Here is a 22,007-nt window from a genome sequence, read left to right on the forward strand (position 1 = left end):
GGGCCTAACTAAGGTGGTAGTGATGTGAATGGAAGAAAGGGGTCAGATACTATGGGGGGTAGAATCATTGGTCACTGATTGAATGGGGTGACAGAGAGCAAGTAGCTGAAGATGACTTCAAAGTTACAAATCCAGATGTTGAAAGGAGGGTCATACCTTCTACAAAAACAGGGAAGTTATAAAGAGGAGTAAGTTTGAGGAGTAAGATAATAAATTTTGTCTTTATCATTTCTAAAAGGGGGGATGGAATAGGCTGTGTAACAGCTAAAGAAAAGGATCTTGGATGTGGTCATACAGGCACCTTAGATAAACTTCAGAAGGAAAAATGTAAGATCATAGATTTAAAAAATTGCAAAAGATCTTAGAGACCATATAGTCTGACCACCCTCATTTTACAATTGAGGTAACTGAGGCCCAAGGAGATTAAGTGTATTTCCCCCTTGTAGAAAGCAGAATTCAAAACCATGTCTTCTGACTCTAAATCCATTTCTCCTTCTACTAAACCACATGGCTTCAAAAGAGAATAACATGCATCTAAAGAAACTCTAGTTATCTGTGATGCTTTCTGAATAAAATAGATTTATAAAAAGTCTATATAAAAATGAAGAGTGGCAATTTAATCCAAGAATGTTAGAATGAAGGTACACCAAAGGGAAAAGAAATGGCTTACACTTAAAAAATTAAATATAAACCAACCAAAATAAAAAATGAACACAACAGAATGATGATACATATTTCAAACAAGCAAGAATTGAAAGATGACTCTAAAAAAGAGTGCTAACAATGAAGAAAACCTGTGTGGAAAATACGAAAGAAAAACTTTAAGATAATAAAAAAACATTATAATAGAAAACTGAATTGTATATAATTAACCAGCTGGAAATACAATAAAAAAATTACTGAATTATCTAAGCTATTGGGAAATATGAAGACCAACTGACAACTCTGAATGATAGATTATAATATACCTATCACAAAATTTCTGACTTCCCAGAGAATTTAGAAAAATAAAATAATATAAACATTGTATTTCAGGAGATCATAAAATTTCCCAAAATTGGAGAAATCAATAGGCAAATTACGTATTTAAAGAATCTATAGTGGCAACCAGGTGGTACAGTGGTTAAAGCAAGTACCCTGAAGTCAGGAGGACTTGAGTTCAAATCTAGCCTCAGATATTTAATACTTACTTAGCTATGTGACCTTGGGCAAGCCAAAAAAAAATCTATAGATTACTACTAATAAAGAAGAAATCATGGTTTAGTTGGATGCATCATATAGCATTAAATGCCAATGCTGTAACAATGGGAAAAGATACAAATTGCCAAAAGAAATTAAGTAATTGAATATCATGTAGTAATACTTAGGCTCAGTGAACTATTGAAGAACAGGAAAAGATCAAGGAAATTAAAATTCTACATTAGCAAAATTATGAAGAATAGATCATATACTTGAAATTCTGCATTAGATCATACCATCAGAAACTGTTGTTCTAGTGATTCATCATGTTTTTCCTATAACCTGCCCAATTCCTCAGTGATGAAGGACCACCCCATCCCTTCTCCCTAGGAAGAAACAATCTCCTTTGCAGGAATGGTAATAAGTCTAGTGCTTTTCTTTAATCATTTGGAAAATTTGAGAGTCTTCATTTCTCTTAATTGCCTGTCTTATGGCATTGTCTCCAATAGAACTTCTGGAGAACACATGGTTGGTACCTGTTCAGGCCCCACCTCCATTGAGAGAGATGCCTCACTGGTGCTTCTACCAGGTCCATTAGCTGCTGCTCTGCTTTCATTGCATGTTCCTTGAAAGCAGAGATCTCCATCTCTGGTTTCTAATTTCTGTGCTGAGTCAGTTCTGCTTATTATGATGGCAGTATGGTCAACAACAACCAAGTCTTGCTTTCTATATCCTCCTGCAGTATTCACTGAGTCTGAACTCTGTCCCATTGAGAAGAACCCATACATGTCTACAAGGACCCTTGCTACCAGATACCACTGTGTAGTGTCTGCCCACCTTCCATATTTGTAGTGCCCTTCCCCTAATTGCAGCTATCCCAAATGTTAAGAGGCAGGCTTGACATAGCAGGAATCTTATTCTCATATTTGATTTGGGGATAAAGTGAGGTAGTTAAGGAAAAGAGATTTACTTAGCTGGATCACAGTAAGGAAACACAGTAAAGATATTGTGACATTTATCTGCAAATGAAAATGAATGTGTTCTGCAGGAGAAGGTGTGGTCATCAAATATCCAAGTCTGAATACTTTTTATGCCCTTAGGTGACTAAGAAGCATGGAAAGTAGGGATCAATCACATCCTGGTATAATTTATTGTCTTTTCGGGAAAACTAATCTCCTTGAAGGGAAAAGGGGGAAAAGAAATCTGTGGTGCTAGGACAAATATAGGGTAAAGCTGAAAACAACATTCCTAGTTGGATTTGCCTGTACGTACTAGAAATGCTGTATGCTAACTAAGCTGAGATTTTTACTGAGACCTTAAGGTCTCAGATTGGGTGCAGTTAACATGCTCAAGCTGTTAGTCTCTGAGGGGTAGTATGGTGTGGTTCTAAACTTTTAAATTCTTGGCAAAGCCATCATCTTCTAAAGGACTTTACTTTGAAGGTCCCTACTTTGGTCAGAGTGAATTCTGATTGAGAAATCAAATCCTGGGAAGTATTTTTCTTATAACATATGAACAACTAGAATAGCTTTCTGGGGATATCAAGTGGTCAGTCACCATTGGGACATATTTTGTGTTTTTTTACTGTCTTATTATAGGAATAATAGTGACTTTAAAGTCTCAAAGGGAGAAGGAAGAGAATTGATTCCTCACCCTTTCATGTTAGCTCAAATATTAACAAATATTTGCTAATGACATTTGAATGAATTAACTGTGATGTATTGCTAGGGTCTGGCTCTTCTTGGGAAATAAATATCTCTCGTGGACTTGAGATTTTTCTCTCCATGTGCATGAACTGTTTGTGTGTCTATATGAAGAGTCTGGATTTGCCCTCTTTGGGGGTTTCAATTCTCACCTTCATTGGAGAGGATAAAGAATCAAGGGGAGGGGGAGTATTTTTATAAAGTAAAACCCAAAATTACTTCCTGAATTTCAAAATGCAGTCTTGCAAATATGAATAATTAAAGCTACTCATGGGAAATTGAATCTTCAGGTTGCTGATCTCTCCATGGGAGACTTACTCTTGCATACTACAGTAATCTGGCTGAACCCTCCAGCCTCACTTGGAAAGTGGAAAAAAGAACCAGAATTGGCAGCATTTGGTAAGTATAATTATTATTATTATCAATATTAATAATAATAAGCAATATTGAAGAAGAAACCTCTTTACATTTTTCTACACAAGAGAACTTGATTCACAAGTTAATGTGTTGAAGTTAATTATCTGAGTTAGTCTTTCTACTATTTCAATGAAGTACTCCCAAATACTAAATTAAACTTTACAATGAATTATGTATTGTATGGCCAACTAATCAAAAATATATTTTGCTTGGATTTGGAAAAGTCTTAGAAATTATCTCCTGTGGGGCTTATGCCCTAGACTGACTGGGATAACAGAGTCTTTTTCACCGAAACAGAGTGTACTCAGAGAATCAAAGTGGGTGAGAAGGAAGTGAATCTTTGGGTGAAGGCAGTCACCAAGGCTTTTTCTGTGTCCTTGGAGGCTTATAATGTATTTTTTAAAAGCTGTACCTTTATGAACTTAAAACAAAATTATTTGTTAAGAGGGTTGTCTTGAGTTTGTGGGGATGAGTTGAATAGAGATGGGATATTTTGGGAATTGTAGGTCATGTAAAATTGTTTAAGATTAAAATGTATTTTCAAAAGTAGAAAGTGGTGTTTAAATTTTAGAGCATGAACCAATGATTGATCTATGTCATTTTTTGAGTAGGTTGGAAAACACCAAAAATTATATTGTGGGGAAATGCGTGTTTGGTTCCTTAACACAGGAGTAAGAATTAGGAGATCTGGGTTCAAGTTTTGACTCATTCTATTCCTTATAACTTTAGACAAGTCATTTTCACCATTCTCCTAGGTTTCAATTTCTTTATCTGTAAAAATGAGGAGAATGAAAAACAAATAAAAACAGATCCCAAAGAATAATAGACACAATAATAAACATCATATTATGTAAGTAGGTAACTTTGTTTCCTGAAAACTTGGATCAAAAACAGTAGACAATGTTGTTTAAAGCAAATACTCTTTCTAAACTACTTAACTGTTTTCTGATATTATATATTAAGAGATTTAATTTTGAGGGGTTTTTAATGTGTTAAAATAGTTTACAAGTTGAAAAATGTTCTTAAATAAAGTCAAGAAGATTGTATTTATTGATCTCTTAGGTTAACTCTAATTTTCAATTATTCTGGGCATACCTACTTCATTCATAACTCCTAAATTACATATGTGATGATTGAATTTGCAAACATGAAATAAGAGCATACTATCCCAGTTTGGATAGTTGTATTTTTAGAAAAAGATGTTTTCTATCCAAGGATTTCTATACTTATTTTAATTCTAAGAAAGTTTTAACTCAAAAAGGTTCTTTATCAAATAAGATGTTTAAAGTGTGTGATGTTTATAACTAAAGAGGAAGATGATGTTGCCATGATATAATTTTTATGTTTTCCCTTCTTAGTTTCAGTTTCTTTTTCATTTTTATTTCAGAGAAAAGCCTTGATTTATCAGTTTATTTTTGTTTCATAGAGAAAAGCCTTAATTTGTTACCTTTAAAAAAATTTAAAGTTGATAATTCAAAAAAATATTACTTTTTTACATCTGTTTGTAGCTATGTTTATAATAAAATTGGAATTTTAAGAATGCAAAAAAAAGGTTCTTTTTCCCTAAATATACTATATGGATGGAAGGTGGCTTTAAGTCACTGAAAGGGGAAAATGCTAATAAATAAATAAATGTATAAACAAATAAATAAGAGACATTTTTTTCCCAGTGTTCAAAATGGCTGTGGTCCTTGTATATAAAGACGGTTCGAAGCAAAAAAAGAAACTTGTAAGTATGTTTTTGTGATTTCTTTCTATATGCTCTTTAGGCATTCTTGTTTTAGAGTTTTCTGACTTCCTATCAGAGAAAAGACCTGAGGTATTTGTTGGCAATATTTTTTTTTTGAGGTTTACCACTTTTGAGAAGACTTCCACTTTAAGACATTAAAATAATAGCTATTGTGAGCCAACAACCCAAAAGGTCATTAATATCTCTTTAGTCCCCTTCTCTTTTTTCTCCCACTTTCTCCCTTTCTCTTCTTTTTAAAAAATAATTTCTTATCTTTTCCTCTGTTTTCCTGTCAGCAACATTTATTACTTGCTCCACATTATTCATCTACTAGCCCCTATTTCCACATCTGGGGTATCGGTTAGCCCTCTGTGTTGCATTTTAAGAGGGAGGGACATTAATCAACTAAAGAGGGATTATTAGGATGGTTAAAAAAGCTTGAGGAACTAGAGATATTTTGCCAAGAAGAATCAAGGGATAACACAATAGAAGTCTTCAAGTATTTCAAGAGCAGTCTCTTGGGAGAGAGATTAGGTATGCTTTCTTTGCCTGCAAAGGCCAAAACTGGAATTACAAAGAGGCAATTTTAAGCTTGATATAAAGAAAAACTTAGTAATGAGTAGATCTCCAAAAACAAAGTGAACCTTCACTGGAGTTCTTCAAGGAAAGACTGGATATCATGTATCAAATGAAGTAGAGAAGACTAATGTTTGTCTGTTGTCTTCCGATGGCCCTTCTAGCTATGACATTTTGTGATTCTCTCTGAAATCCTGGGTATTTTTTTTTATTATTAGGTTTGAGGTTTTAAATTTTTTTAAGGAATGTATGAATATGGGTTGGTAATTAGAGTATAATAGATGGGCATAGAGATAGTCATAATTTGAAAATCAGTTTGAAGCAGCCTACTATATAGTATAGTCATATAGTGTGGAGTCCAGAGATATATGAAGTTACAAGTACTATGTCTTACAGTGCCATCTCTCGCTAGCTTGGTATCTTTACAAGTCATCTATCTTAGTTCTTGTCCTACCTCCTCCTTAAGGGATGTTGTGACAAGTGTTTTGTGAACTTTAATACATTCATAACTTTGTGAATTATTATAATAATTGATCAAAAATAATAATTATAGTTATATTTGTATAAAACTTAAAATTTTTACAAAGCACTTTGCTTATATTATCTCATTCAATTCTCATAAATACTAAAAAAAGACAATATTCTGTTACCATGTCAAACGCTGTTCTTTACTAAAATAATTTCCATTCTTCATACAGGTCGGATCTCACAGGCTTTCAATTTATGAGGAATGGGATCCATTCCGATTTCGTCACATGATTCCTACTGAAGCTCTTCAGGTTCGAGCTTTGCCAAGTGCAGGTAAAGTTCATATAGATTGTATACTTGATTTTCTTGGTGGGAGCTATAAGAGGGCTAGGAAGTCAGGAAGTTTGGAAGTTGAAATCAGGAAGATTCATTTTCCTGAGTTCAAATCCAACCTCCAGCACACTTGCTAACTGTGTGACCTTGGGCATGTCATTTAACCCTGTTTGCCTCTGTTCCTCATCTGTAAAATGAACTGGAAAAGGAAATGTCAAACCACTATAGTATGTTTGCCAAGAGAAGCTCAAATAGGATCATGAAGAATCAGGATTGAAAAAACCACTAAACAACAAAAACAGTATTCTTGGTATAGATGTCAGACATGTATGTTAATTATTTTTGTTGTTTCTGAAACTTAGTTTTTGATACAAGTATTATTTCTTTCTTTCTTTCTTCTCCCTTCCACCAAGAATAGAAACTGACTCTGTGAGCTAGAACTAAAGAGATTATGGTTGTCCATCCTGGAGGAGTTAATAGTTAATAAATCCTATTCTGGTTTTGTAACAAAGTAAAAACTTATCTGACCCTATAAATCTCATTTATCACAAACCATACTTCACATCCCTTCTAACCACTCACCAGAAAACTAGGACCTACTTGGGCATCTTGCAGTATCTCTTCCCCACACCTACCTCACCCATTTCCTGTACCCTTTGTCCACTTCATACAGATACATTTCATCTCTTATTCTTGCTCTGAAAATAACCAAGTCAATTTTACCATTACTACTGGAAAGAGTATTACAGTTGACTACCCTAATGTTTCACTCCCAAAACTCCATTCTTTGCCCACTAAATCCCTAATGGAATGAATACCCTATTAAAATCTAAATTCCTTAAGGAGAGGAATAACTCAGTTTTGTATTTTCATCCCCAATGCCTACCTTTCTCTGGTATATAATAGTTATTTAATAAACTTTCATTGTTAATTGTTTCCATCTCATTTGGATCTATTTTTCTTATTTGTTATTATTTTTTATTGCATTATGTATGATAAAAGTCATGTTTCAAACTTCTAGCTTTCTGAATTTAGTTTAAGTAAGTCCTGGTGTGTGATCAATGATTGATTCAAGTTTTAATGAAAAGTTAAATGCTATGGTTTTCCTGTTGAGTTCTAGGTATAGAGTTATCAAATTCTGCTGCTGGTTTTTGTTTGTTTGGTTTGTCTTCAAGATTCTATCCAAGAATCTAATTTGAGTATTTATCTTTTTGTTTTATTTGTTGTGTTTCATTAGTGGGGATCCTAAAGTTTTCCAATTTTTTTGTTTTTCAAATGATTTTATAATTACAATTAATTTGTGATTAACTTTTACTTTACTTTAACTGTCTCTGGGGGCAGCTAGGTTGGCACAGTGGATAGAGCACTGGTCCTGAAGTTAGAGGAACCTGAGTTCAAATGTGGCCTCAGATACTTAATAATCACCTAGCTGTGTGATCTTGGGCAAGTCACCTAACCCCATTGCCTTGCAAAAATTAAAAAAAATTTGTCTGCATTCAGGTAGATGCGTTTATATTTAAAATTGTATTCTTTCATTGTCAGTGATATCTTATAAGGATGTCATTTATGTTTTAACTTTCTTGCTTGTTTTTCCCTGCTTTGAATTCAATTTTATACAACATCATCACAGCAACTTCTCATTTTCTTTTGCTAAGTGTAGTGTTGTAACTTAAAATTTTCATTTTTAAAAAATGCAAAAAAATCTGTCTTTGGTTATGTTTTTTCCAGGCAATAAATTTATGGGTCTCAAATTTACATCACCCTATATGCACAATTCCTTTTGAAGGTTTTAATTGCGAGATTTGATTTTTTTTCTCTACTATGCTAGCCTCAGAGCCAGGACAACTGGGATTCAGTTCCTACTTCTGACATGAACCCACCAGGTAGCCCTAGGATAAGTCACTGAATTTCTGAGTACTTCATTCTATACATTGAAACTCTAAATTGCAATAAAGTTACTGATCTGTATAAACAGTAGTTCCTTCCTAGGACCTCTGTACATCATGAGTTGGTGTAAAAAAAACCTCATATTACTTGTTTTATTTAGAAAACAGTACAGAATGCCTTGGTTTATTGGTATCAATTTCAGACTTCTTTCACTTGCACACATCCCCCAGTACAAAAACAACACATTACTAAATATAATTCCTATAATTTGTACCATTACCTCTAGATTTTTTCCATAAATAGATTTCTGCCTTCATACTCCCCCAAGTCTTAAACTATGTGATGCCCATACATAATTTTTTATAATTTTTTTACTCCTTTATTTTCCTCCTACCCCTCAAACCTGTTTGTAATATCCATTAATCAGCACAATTCTGCTGCTGCTTTGTTTTCCTCCTATTGGGCTTACATTTAAGTATTTGTTAATGAGGTCAAAGACTCTGTTTACTTAAGGAAGGTCTTGCCTACAACTTGTTTCTGCTCTTCCTCTCCTCCAGTTATATTGCTATACACCTGAGATCTAGGGTCATTCCCTCTTGAGTTTGACTTAATGAAACCTGCCTTGAAGAAGATCCATTATCATGGGAAATCCCAGCTTTACATAAATTTTTAGCCTTTTTGTTTTGGGGGTATTTTGGTCTGTGTTTTCTTTATTTTTTAGTTTTTTCAAGGCAATTGGGTTGAGTGACTTGCCAAAAGTTAACACAGCTAGGACATTATTATTAAGTGTCTGAGGTCAAATTTGAACTCGGGTCTTCCTGACTCTAGGACTGGTGCTCTGTCCACTGTGACACCCAGCCACCCCCATCTGTGTTTTCTTTTGCAACTTTGCTAATATGGTAATGTTTTACATGACTGCACCTGTGTAATCTGTATCATTGTTTGCCTTCTCTAAGAGGGAATGAGAGCAATTGGAACTCAAATATTTTTTAAAAAGTTAAAAATTTTATTTACTTCTAAGAAAAAGAGCATATGAGGTTCTACCACAAAACGAGAGAGAGAGAGAGAGAGAGAGAGAGAAATACCAACTTCACTGCTCACTCTCCACTACCAGCTCATCCTCTGGCCTGCTGTTTCCTAGAGACAATGATAACCCTGCTGAAACTTACCCCTTGAGGATTAGCCAGCATGGGTTCCTTATCTGAGTGGTTCTGAACTCCCCGCACCCCCAACTGTCTTTACACATTCTCCCCTTCCCCCACTCCTTGCTCCTTCCACTATGGTCTCTGGCATGCCTGCTTTAAACTTACTTTCATCTCTTTTTTCTTTCTCTTACTGAGATCTGACTCCTTTCCGATGAACATCTTCCTTGTCTACCTTTCCAGCATTCTTTTAGTCATATTCCCCAGGTCACTGGTTGTGGAGGAGGAATTGGAATACTCCTTTTACTCTATTATCACTTCCATGCTTTTCCTCTATGACTGGCACTCAGTAACCTCTTGTCCTTTGAATTTCATTCAATACATAATTATCACTCAAACAAGATTCTGGGAGCTTTCTGTCTACCAATACCCATATCTATTGGGTTTTACACACACACACACACACACACACACACACACACACACACACACACATAATATGTGTATGTATGTGTGTCTATTAATTTTTTATCTTAGATGCCAAACTTATCCAAGAAAAATGATAAAAAGATTTTTTTAATTATTTAATTGTTTCTCTTCTTATCCTTGGTACACTGAATACAGGTGCATTAATTTTGTTTGTACAGAAACTTCTGTTTCATGAAATCAAAGTTGTCTCTATTTATTATAATTACATCTATCCACTATTTTCTTAAGAATTCATCGTCTACTCATAGCAGAAGCAAGAGTAGAAAGAAAAATTCCATTCCAGTTAAATACAAAATGCATAAAATTTCTGATCATCAGGCTACCAAAACACAGAAAGTATTTGTGTAAATTCATTTGTAGAGAGTCCCTTAAAGAAATAAAGAATAACTTAAATAACTCGAAGAATAAATTCATGGCTCAAAGTTAGGTGATCGCAGTATCATAAAAAATGACAATTATTACCATATTTGATTTACAGTTTTAATGCTATGCCAATCAAATGTCACAGACTTTATAAGACTTAATAAAATAATACATAAGTCATTTGGAAAAATAAAAGATTCAGACTATCAGGTGGAAACAATAAAAAGAAGTGAGGATGAAAGGGAAATAGCACTTTTAGACCTCAAACTATTTTATAAAAGGAGTCATCAAAATAGTTTGGTATTGGATAAAAAAAATAGAGGGTAGATCAATGGAATTGATTAAACAAGGTAATCAGAAAGAAAAAACTCAACCCAGTGTTTGATAAATCAGAAAACATAAATTCCCTCAGAAAGACTATTTGATGAAAACTAGAGAAAATTAGAAAACAGTCTGACAGAAATAAGACTTAGACTAAGTTATGTTTTATTCTACAATATTATAAATGGAAATAAGATGTTAATATTAATGATACTATTAAAAATTTAGGGAAGCTGTTTAATTTATGATTCTAACTATATTGATTTTATGTCAAAATGTTTCATTATTATGTAGTCAAAACTGCATTTTTATGTAATCTATTTCATCCTCCTAATTTTTTCTAAACCTGTTTTGTTCACAATTCTTCCTCTGTCCAATAGCTTTTTACATACTGCCAAGAAGAAGCATTTGTCTTTTAGAATTAGAGGATTAAATTAAACTTAAGGAATTTTATTTGCATTTTTATACTGAAGAATGAAAACTATTTTTGTGAAATCCAGTGCTTGTTCATCAGTTTGAAAAGGGAGAGGAAAAAAAAGAAATTTACATTACAATTTTATCATATATTTAAAAGGAATAGCAAGTTACAGATAACATATTTTCAGTTTAATGTGCAATCATCTCTTTTTTGTTATACTATGTTATGGAAATGATTATTTTATTCCATAAATTAAAAATAAAATAAATTTTGAAAAGAAATGTATATTAACTTATCCTTGCTTTGTATTGCTCCAATTTACATAGATGCAGAAGCTAATTCAGTCTGTGAGATTGTGCATGTTAAATCAGAATCTGAAGGGAGACCAGAGAGGTCATTCCACCTTTGCTGCAGGTAATACATGAACTGTATATTCAAAAGGAAGAACTCCTATATAATTTGCTTCTGTACAGTAACTTTTATGTCATTGGTATCCAATTAGTATTCATCAATTTTAAAAAATTATTTAAGAATACAAAACATATGATTTAAACTCCTGAAGTGTTTAGACTGGGTTTTAAAAACCAACACAGCAAGTGTTACTGATATTCAATAGACTCTAACTATAAAAATGATTAATGCTTTTGAAGAAGTATATAATAATTTTTATAAATATATAATATTCAATAGAAAGACTACTATTTTATTTACATCTATAATATGTTGCAATATTATGGCAAAAAGCTATCCTGTTTTTCTCTTCTTGGAAAAATTGCTTGTGGCTTATAGCATCTTTAAGAGGCTGGAGAATTAGGCAAGGAGAACAGAGGAAACAAAAGTTTGAATTGTATTCTTGATTGTTGAATGTAGATACAGTGGTTCAAATGAAGGTAGATACAATGGTCCAGCATGACTTTATGAATCCATGCTGGATACATAGACTGGACATGTGAGCATCCATGAATCAATAGAAATATTTTGACTGCACCTGTTCTTTGTATGCTCATTAAGAAAAACGTAAAGTATTTAGTAAATATAATATCTATTTAAAAATCCAGTGGCTTTAATATTAAATAAAATTTTCAGAGTAAGTAATTTTTAGAATAGAAAATAGGATTTTCAAGTTGCAAAGAACAACTTATGTGCTTATTTTTAATGCCAAAACATTTCTTAAAAAAATAAAAAGGTTATGGTGAGAAGGGTCAAGGATCTTCATGAAGAAAATTCATTTAGGGGCAGCCAGGTGGCACAGTGGATAGAGCACCAGGCCTGTAATCAGGAGTACCTGAGTTCAAATCCGGCCTCGGACATTTAATAAATACCTAGCTGTGTGGCCTTGGGCAAGCCACTTAACCCCATTGCCTTGCAAAAAAAAAGGAAAGAAAGAAAGAAAGAAAGAAAATTCATTTACCAAAAACTAATTTTGAGTTTGCTTTTCAGACTTGCTAAAATGATATAGTCCGAATTTGAGAAAGCATTTCAGGATTGTAAATTCTGAAATATTTATAAAGGATGAAGTTTGATTATATTTTGCTAGGCATAGTTTAAAATCAATATGCTCTGATAGTTATAATAGATGAATATCATATAATGGGGTGAAAGGAATTCATGTTTACTAATTTGTTTCTATAGCTTAAAAATTATAGTTTTTAAATTTCTGGATTTGTCCATAATTATTAGACAAGAATTATTTACCATTTGACTTTTCCATATCATTAGGAGTTATATGCCTTTTAACTTATTTGAATCTTTTTTCTCTCTTTTTCTTTTCTTTTCTTTTTTTTTTTTAGCTCTCCAGAAAGTAGAAAAGATTTTCTGAAGGCTGTACAGTCAATCTTACGTGATAAACAAAGAAGACAACTCCTCAAAACAGAAAGTCTGCCCTCATCTCAGCAATATGTCCCTTTTGGAGGAAAAAGACTATACCCCCTTAAAGGTGCAAGGCCAGCTATGAGCAGGGCAGGTACTGTAGGGATACAGATTTTAAAGATCCCTGTCATCCCTAATCTATTGTAGGACCCAGCTTGCTGAATTATACTAAGGCTTTGCCTTGGGTTTAAGGCTGGTGCTTTGGCTTTCCTTAGTATGATTTCCCCCCCCCTCTCTTATATTTCTATTATCATCTATTTATACTTTTTCTCTTCTGCTTCAAGTTTCCCCTTTGCTGCCCTACTACTTTTGACTTGAAAACTCTGCCATACCCTTTATTCCTAAGCCAGTGACAATAACATCCTCTTTGCCTAGTAGGCTTGATCACTCCATATGAATGAAAATAGCTGCTTTGCATGCTGGTTGGCTTTGTTTACAAAGAATAATGTGTGTGTGTGTGTGTGTGTGTGTGTGTGTGTGTGTGTGTGTGTGTGTGTTTTTCACCAAGTTCCCAGCAATCTATTCTGGAAACATGGTAGAACAGTGACTAAGCACCTCATTCATTCTCATTATTGTTCTGATCTTGTGGTCTATTAAGTTATCTGGAGAGTTTGCTTCCTTTCTTTCCTTGCCCTCATGCCCGAGATGACTTCTTTGAACTCAGTGCTTTGATGGAACTGTGATCTCATTGAAGGGAGGCTCCCTTCAGGGTCACAAATTATAAATTTTCACAGAGTGGTGATTCTTGTCCACTTCCTCACCTAAATCCTACATGGATAGTCTTACCAGTGCTGGGAACCTCTCTTTGCAGCTCCTGAGACTATGTAGATACCAGTGGAGAACATAGACACTCCATCAGACAGCCCTGGGTCCAGCTCCAGGCTTGGCCCACCTCCCTCTGGGTTTACCCATCACTTCAAGGCTGTCCCTTAGCTTTTCCTGCCCATTCTTCATTGCTAGTGTATTGTAGCTTTTACACATCAGAAGTATGCCTCTCCATTGCCTCTACAATGACTCTCAACTTTGATGTTTTACTAGTTTTGGTGTTCATGACTCTAATCTATAAAGCATCTTGAGAGACTTTGATTTATTTGTTTTTTTTTTCCTCCTGGCCTGTGATTTTATTAGTATGGGGGACTCCCAATGTGGAAATTCCCTCTAATTTTACAGATTAGCAATTCTTTTATAACTTACAGTCTTCTAGAATTGCTTAAACTCTTCAACCCAATGATCACATAGTATATGTGAGAGGTAGGATTGGAATCCAGGTTCTTCCTGGTTTCTAGGCCTCTCATTATATTTTATTGCTTCTCTGGAGGTGTGATGCTGTTAAAAAAAAATGAGCCTTAAGGGTTCATTGGAGTCATTAAAAGGCAGGTAGATGGTTCATTGTATAGAGTGCTGAACCTGGAGTCAGGAAGACCTGAGTTCAAATTTGGCCTTGAATACTTACTAGCTGTGGGACTTGCAAGTGGCAAGTCATTTCACCCTGTTTGCCTCAGTTTCTTCATCTGTAAAATGAACTGGAGAAGAAAGAAAATAGCAAACTACTCCAGTGTCATTGCCAAGAAAACTCCAAATGGGATCACACAGAATTGATGGCAATAACAAATTGTATATCTATCTGCATTATGTGTCCAAGATACCTGTACTGATAGATTTATTCTTTGGACTTTATCCAAACATGTATCATAGTCTGGAAAACAAGTTTTCCTTATCTATTTGATTTTTCCCATTTGATGGTTGGCCAAACTCTTTTTTAGCCATGATGGTCGTTAGACCAAAGTTGTCATGATATTACTTACCCAAACACTTTTTTCATCATTAAGGATTTGGCTCAGGAGGATCTCTAACATACTAAGACATGATATAATCCAAACAATATTGGAATAGGGACCTCTCCTTCTTTAAGGAAAACCCCCGTCTATTTGAAGTCTATGCTGACCATCATCCATCTCCATTACAGTGGCAAATGCAAATTTACCTCTCCTTACTTTAAGCTTCATTGATTTTTAATAATCTGGGGGTCATTGAAGAAGTCATCTCTGCTGTTCTGTCTTTCGGTGAATCTTATATCATTTTAATATATACATGGGAGAGACTTTCTGAATGAGTCTTTTAATTAGAGAAAAATTTGTCCTAATATACAAAAGGGGAAAGTGGGTTTGTTCCCAAGGCATAAAATTAATCTACATACATCCTCCCCTACTCCCTCATCAAGAGGTTGAAAGGGGGATCATACTAGAACAGTTTTCCTTTTTGGGAACACAGTTATGATATATGATAGAAAAGGCAGAATTTTTCATTAATCATATCCAGATAGTTTCATTTCCTCCTCCTCTGGAGGCGACCTGAGATTGTCCTACACTGTGTGACCTTTCCTCCATCATCTTCCTCCTTTTCTTCAGCTATGTCTAAGAGGCACAGTGTCCTGTGACTGGGTGAAGACCCTCAAAGAGAAAGCTTAGGTATGCTGAGAAATAATTCTCTATTTTGTAAGTTATAAAAATAATTTTTTCCATTAGATAGGTTTCAGTGAATGAATAAGTATTTGTTAAATGCCTATTACCAAATGTTCCCTGTTCTGCTCTGAAGTCTTTAAGGAATCTTGCCAGTTCAATATATTGTCCATTTTTATGTTCCATGGGGCCTTTATTTTAGCAATGATCACTTCTCCTTTTCTTCATCTTCTTGTAAAAAAATTGTAACTTGGAAATTTCTCATCTATGCCTTCTCTAGCAAAGTTTGAAAAGATGAATTCAGTTATTTATATTCAGCCCTTTTTTGTTTTTTACATATTTATATTTCAGGAAACTCAAGTTCATTGAAAGAAAGCATTTCTTTAGGAAACTCATTAGGACTTCCTTGTAAGATTTCTAATGCCATTTTTAAATACCTCAAATTTTACATCATTATGAACATCCAGAGGAAGCTTCACCACCTCCTATTAGACAAAGCAAATGAACAATTCACTGACTTTTAACACATTAAAAATATTTATCTTTTTCCTTTTGGGAGCACTTATCTGTAATCGGACACATAATCACATGACTGAGTCAGTACAGCGCTAAAGTCTCTTTCTTAACATTAGAAAAGTTCATTTTATATCAATGAATCTTTGTCCAAAAGAGTGGGGGACACTCAACTTAAGATGTCTTAAGTTCTTAAGAGGAAGTATTACCAGGTTATGCTGTCATTAAATGAAGGTTATTTCTCTATTTAATTCCACTCTAATTTAGTGACAAAAAAGTCTAATAGCATTCTACTCCCTTCATTTGACTTCAGTCAGAACAATAATTAAGGTGGGGCAGATAGAATGTTGTTCCAAGGAGCTGAAATTTATAGGAGCATTGGCAGCACCTTCAATCCTTCAACAACATGGAAACAGCTGAATTTAGTACCTTGTTTGGAAGATTATTGAAAGTGGGTGGCAGCTTCTTCTCTACCCTCACTTTCCCCAGGTGACTGTACCTCTAATGAACTTCTTTATAACTCTCCCTATTCTTTTTTTCCTTCTCCCTCTAGGCCTTCCTCAATAGCGTATTGGTACAACAAAGACAGAAATTCCTAGTAACAACTCTGAGCTACAAGTGATCATTATTGAGTTAAAACTGACTCAGGAAGAAAGCCAAATTATACTGTTTTATTGAGATATTTTTAAACAGGAATTTTCTTTTTTTCTGAGTGCTTTTCAGTTCTTCTGGAAATGACTTTCATTTCATTCTCTGTTAGAGCATATTTGTTCACATTTTAAGATAGAAAATATTAGTGCCATGAAAAAGTGTACAGAGGACTAATTAGCCTAAGATTACACTTGGCCAAAGGGAAAAACCAGTATCCAAGTGCCTTAAGCCTGTTAACCCACTGAGCCTTTGAGTGAAATTGCTAGATATCATTATATAATCTAGGAATGGTTAAAAGTAGTCTGATGATAGAGCTGCTTGAACTGACATATAAGCTCTTTTGGAACTCCTGTATCATAACACTTCATCTTTTATTTTTAAAGATTTTATTTATTTTGAGTTTTACAATTTTTCCCCTAATCTTACTTCCCTCCCCCCACCTTCCACAGAAGGCAATTTGTCAGTTTTTACATTGTTTCCATGGTATACATTGATCCAAATTGAGTGTGATGAGAGAGGCCATATCCTTAAAGAAGAAAGTAAAGTATAAGAGATAGCAAGATCAGACAATAACATATCAGTTTTTTTTCTTCTAAATTTAAGGTAATAATAGTCCTTGGTCTTTGTTCAAACTCCACAGTTGTTTCTCTAGATACAGATGGCATTTTTCATTGCAGACAGCCCCAAATTGTCCCTGATTGTCGCACTGATGGAATGAGCAAGTCCATCAAGGTTGATCATTGCCCCCATGTTGCTGTTAGGGTGTACAGTGTTTTTCTGGTTTTGCTCATCTCACTCAGCATCAGTTCATGTAAATCCCTCCAGGCTTCCCTGAATTCTCATCCCTCCTGGTTTCTAATAGAACAATAGAACACTTCATCTTTTTGACTTTAATATGACAATTTTATTACTAGATGAGAAGGAAAAACAGCTCTATTGTCACATGAAAAGCACTTTATATGTTAATGAGTGATTCAGTAATTCCTAGAATTTTCCTCTTTTCTTATTTATTAATAGTGTATAGCACTTTGTTTATGAAGTGCTTTGCAATCATTTATTATTTTTTCTTACAAAATTCCAGTCCTTGTTATATAAGTCCATCTTATATATTTAAGATAAAAAGTTCAAGGCCAGGTGAAACCTGCAGGCATTGTCTTAAGGTATAGTCAATGTTTGGGTTTTCTGGGCTCCAAAGCTAACTTCAATGCTTTAAGCACATAATCATATTTTTTTCAAAAGAAGATATTTGATGATTGGGAAGATTAACTTTTAAAATCAATCTTAGTTTTGTTTCCCCTTCAAAAAAAACTTTTGATGATCTCCAAAAGACCTTCAGGGAAGGACATAGTGCTACATGTCCATGATTCCTACTGCTGAGAAACTGAAGTTGTCTTTGAGTTCAAAATTCTGAGCCAAAGAAAATAGCCATTTGGGTGTCTGCACCAAGTCTGTTACCAGTATGGCTACTAGCCCCTTGGACCAAGCTACCTAAGTGGGGTTTGGGAGGAGGTAACTATGAGCCAGCCCAGGTTGGAAAAATCAGGCCAAAGTTCCTGTGCTAATCAATAGTGGCATCAGGGCTATGAGTGGTCTTTCCATTGCCAACCTGGGCAGACTGGAAGAACTTGGATGGATGGATGGATGGATGGATGGATGGATAAAGAAAAAGAAATTCTGAACTCTTGGCTCAACTGAGAATCTTAAAAAGACACATTGATGGTTTTGCTTCTTTGGTATAGAAAAAGTGCTAAGTCCAAAGAGTTGTTGTAGGTCATGGCCACTGCCTTAAGGTCTTTCTTGATTCTTGAAGAAAACATTAAGATATTACCAGTTTTACTATTAAGAAGGGTCAAGAAGGCAGATTTGACTTTTTTTTCCTTAGGCATAAGGGTATGACCAATCAGAAACACAATAGCAGCAGAACAAGAAATAGCAGCAAACCATTCTTTTACATCTGACTTCTAGGTGGACAGATACAAGAAAAAGAAGATTCTCTTTAAGAGAATTAAGTTTCTTTCTCTTCACCCTTCTACCCATTGCCAGAACCTCCCTTTAAATACCTAAAATACTCTTTAAATACTCCCTTTAAAAAACTTTAAATATATTCTCACTGGGATCAAGGTAAACTTTAGTTTAATTCAGCTAATGTTGTTAGAGGAATGTAGTCTATATTTGCATATTTTCTGAAATTTCATTTTATGTAAAACATATGGGGGTTTTATTTTTATATTTGTTTTGTGTATGTGCAGTGTCAGCCCCAAGTAAATCTCTTGGGAGAAGGAGGAGGCGCCTGGCCCGAAACAGGTTTACCATTGATTCAGATGCTGTCTCCACAAGCAACCCTCAGACAGAGTCCCAGCACCCCTCCAGTGGCAAGGACACTGACCGCTGGGTAGAGGAACAGTTTGATCTTGCTCAGTATGAGGAACAAGATGACATCAAGGAGACAGACATCCTTAGTGACGATGATGACTACTGCAAATCCATGAAAGGGTCCCCAGTGGACAGAGATCTTCAGGAGCAGCTACAAGCTGCCTCTCTCAATCAGCGGGAAAGAGGCCAACAAGCTTTGGATAGTCATGCCTCAAGGATGACCCAACTCAAGAAACAAGCAGCTTTGTCTGGCATCAATGGTGGTCTGGAGAACTCTAATGAGGAAGTCATTTGGGTTAGGCGTGAAGATTTTGTCCCCACCAAGAAACTGAACACCGAAATCTAAATGTCCCTTTTCCTTTAGGTAGTTATTTGCAGGTTCCCCCCACCCCCTTTCCACCTCTTCCCCCCCACACACACCTTCCTACATACTGAGAAGGCTTTTATCCTTTAGATTGCGCACTTGCACACAGGGTTTTGGCAGCTGACTTGTTCCAAAACCATGTAGCCACATCACTTCGTAAGTTTTAACAGAAACAGAATAGTTTAGAATTTGAAAAAGAATAAGCTGGAGTCTTGTATTGTGTACATTACCAAGGGCTTTTATTTATTCTCAAATAATCAGGGGCTGAGAAATGAAAATATATATGTATATATTTTTTAAAAGCGCATTATATAGCACTGGAAAATAGGTTACTGAAGGCATTTAAGTTTGTGCAGCAGATGAGCTTCAGTGGTAGCACAGCGAGCAAAGGGTTTCGGTTTTTGTTTTTGTTTTTTTTATCTGTGAGATTCATCTCCTTGATAGGAAACTGCCTTGAAAAAATATCTCTGTACAATTTGCAGTGTTCTTACTCCTTTCTTTCTTAGATGTCAGAGAATATTTGTATTTTAGAAATGTGTGAGGAAGGCTTGGGAATTTATGTTTTGATGAGCCTTTCCCCTCCTTTTTTTTGGTCTGTGGATGGTCTTTTTTAATGTCAATGCTGGAAGCTCTAGTTTTGCATAGAATCATAAAGATGCCAAACTCTTTAAAAAAAGAGATCCAAATTTATCACTTGAAAACAAAACACTATTTTTTTTAAAATGTTACCTGATGTGCAAGGCACAAATAACTGAGATTTTTACAGTGTTAATGTAACCCCAGGTCTATAAAATGAAGAGTTAGGCATAGTGACTTTATATTTATACATGAAAGATCAACTGGAACTCTTTCTTGGGAATAGTTGTTTTTCCAAGAGGCAGATTTTATGTTTTGAATATATATTTGAGATGGAAATTTATTTGAATTAGCAATTAGCAATGAGTCTCTATGTGTTTAGTGAGTATAGCCAAGATAGGGGTGGGGTGGAGTACTTTATCAACAAATCATACATTTCCACAAATACTTAATATGTCATACACTGATTTCCCCATTACTTTATCCATACATGTTCTCTTCCATGATAGACTATGAACAAACTTCTAGAAACCAAAAACCTCTTCACAAGTCTCTAGTGTTTAGCAATTACTTCATGCCAATAAAGCAGGGTAGACATATCAAAATTTAATATTTTAAGTAGATATCAATAGGGAGAATAAAAACAAGCTATGGCACTTTTAATTCAAAACAAGAAAAAAAAAAGAGGGGTTTAATAGCTCCTCCACCCCACCCCATTCCATTCCACAAATGTTCACTTCCAAAGAAGGGCTCAAATATGAAAACTTTCTTTTGGGGATAAATATCTATTTGGTGTTTGACACATCAATAGGTACCTAAGAACCTGAATTTTATAGTAGCTTTAGGGATTATATTTTATACAAAATCATTTATAACTTTATATTTTAAGACATAGAAAATGTTCCAAAATGGTAATGCTTCTACATCCCTGCTTTCCTATACTATATCCTCCCCACCTCCAATCTCACTCCCCCTTTCCCTTTTGGGTTTCCAGGGGCTTGAGCTTAATATTTTGAAAGTCATGTTCTATTAAACTTTTGCTATACTCTCTGATTTTCTTAAACAATTTAGAATTGTTTCTATACCCTTTGTATCACTTCATTGTTCCATATTATCTCTGGTTCAGTTGTTTAAATTAATTAGAGAGTAGAGATCTATTAATAGCCCTTATATACTATACCCAGTGAAACATGGCCTGTTTTAAAATACTGCAAAATCTGGTGCTTGGAGAGGGTTTCATTGTCTCTGTACATATTGTCATGATGTGTCTATGTCAAAGGTTCTTATATATTTCTTTTATAAGCTGAAAGAAGGTCTATTTTTATGTTTTTAGGTCTATGAATGGAATGTTGTAAATGCCTGTCAAAAATAAAATATTGAAAAATATGTGGATAGTTTTGTTTCTGAATGATTGAAAAGCTAGTTGAGGAAGAGTACATAGAATCATCAAATCTTAGTATTAGAAGAGAATTCAAGAGGAGACCAGTGTTTAAATCATACATGAAGGGGCAGCTAGGTGGCACACTGGATAAAGCACCGGCCCTGGAGTCAGGAGTACCTGGGTTCAAATCCAGTCTCAGACACTTACTAATTACCTAGCTATGTGGCCTTGGGCAAGCCACTTAACCCCATTTGCCTTGCAAAAAAAAATCACACATGAGACATTTACTAATAATGTGACCTGAGCAATGCCCCTTATCCTCTCTCAGTCTCAGTTTCTCACCTGTCAAGTAAAGGACTAGGAGGAGAGAGAGAACTGAACAAGTATTGATTAAGTACTGATACATGCCTAGCATACTTGCCTTGTATGAAGAAACTTTACAAAATAATTATCTCATCCTGAGGATTTTAATAGCTCTTGTCTCACAGGATTGTGAGAATGAAAGGAGATAATATATATGTAAAGTGTTTTGTAAACCTTTAAGCAATTATCTAAATATTAGTTAATAATTCTTCAAGCTAGTCACACCCTAACTATATCCCTTTCAACATCACTATGAATTATTTTTCAGTTTCTTTTAAGATCTTCAGTGATGGAGAATTCAACTCTTCATCTAAAAAAATCGCCAATTAGCAGTAAATTTAAGATATCTCTTAGCAAAAATAATGACCTGGGAAAATGATCAAGGAGAAATAATTTAAGAAAATCTAAATCCATGATCAAAAAAGATCAAAGA

The 22,007-nt window shown here is 34.6% G+C and overlaps 1 protein-coding gene across 7 annotated transcripts in view; it reads left to right on the forward strand.

The window, feature by feature from the left end:
* The window catches only part of TIAM1 (TIAM Rac1 associated GEF 1), a 355,527-nt gene extending 333,896 nt beyond the window's left edge, over positions 1-21,631 (forward strand). For 4 of the 7 annotated variants that reach the window (XM_074214024.1, XM_074214023.1, XM_074214022.1 and 1 more), the window contains 6 exons: positions 3,173-3,281; positions 4,970-5,028; positions 6,303-6,405; positions 11,352-11,439; positions 12,816-12,988; positions 18,767-21,630. In XM_074214024.1, the coding sequence (XP_074070125.1) occupies positions 3,173-3,281; positions 4,970-5,028; positions 6,303-6,405; positions 11,352-11,439; positions 12,816-12,988; positions 18,767-19,236 (1,002 nt within the window). In that variant the 3' untranslated portion in view covers positions 19,237-21,630. Of the gene's footprint in view, positions 1-3,172; positions 3,282-4,969; positions 5,029-6,302; positions 6,406-11,351; positions 11,440-12,815; positions 12,989-15,302; positions 15,363-18,766 lie in introns of all 7 variants that reach the window. The other 3 variants (XM_074214026.1, XM_074214020.1, XM_074214021.1) reach the window with 3 other exon arrangements.
* Positions 21,632-22,007: the final 376 nt, after the last annotated feature.

The sequence above is a fragment of the Macrotis lagotis genome, chromosome 1 (assembly GCF_037893015.1).
Source record: "Macrotis lagotis isolate mMagLag1 chromosome 1, bilby.v1.9.chrom.fasta, whole genome shotgun sequence".
In the NCBI taxonomy this organism is placed as follows: Eukaryota; Metazoa; Chordata; class Mammalia; order Peramelemorphia; family Peramelidae; genus Macrotis; species Macrotis lagotis.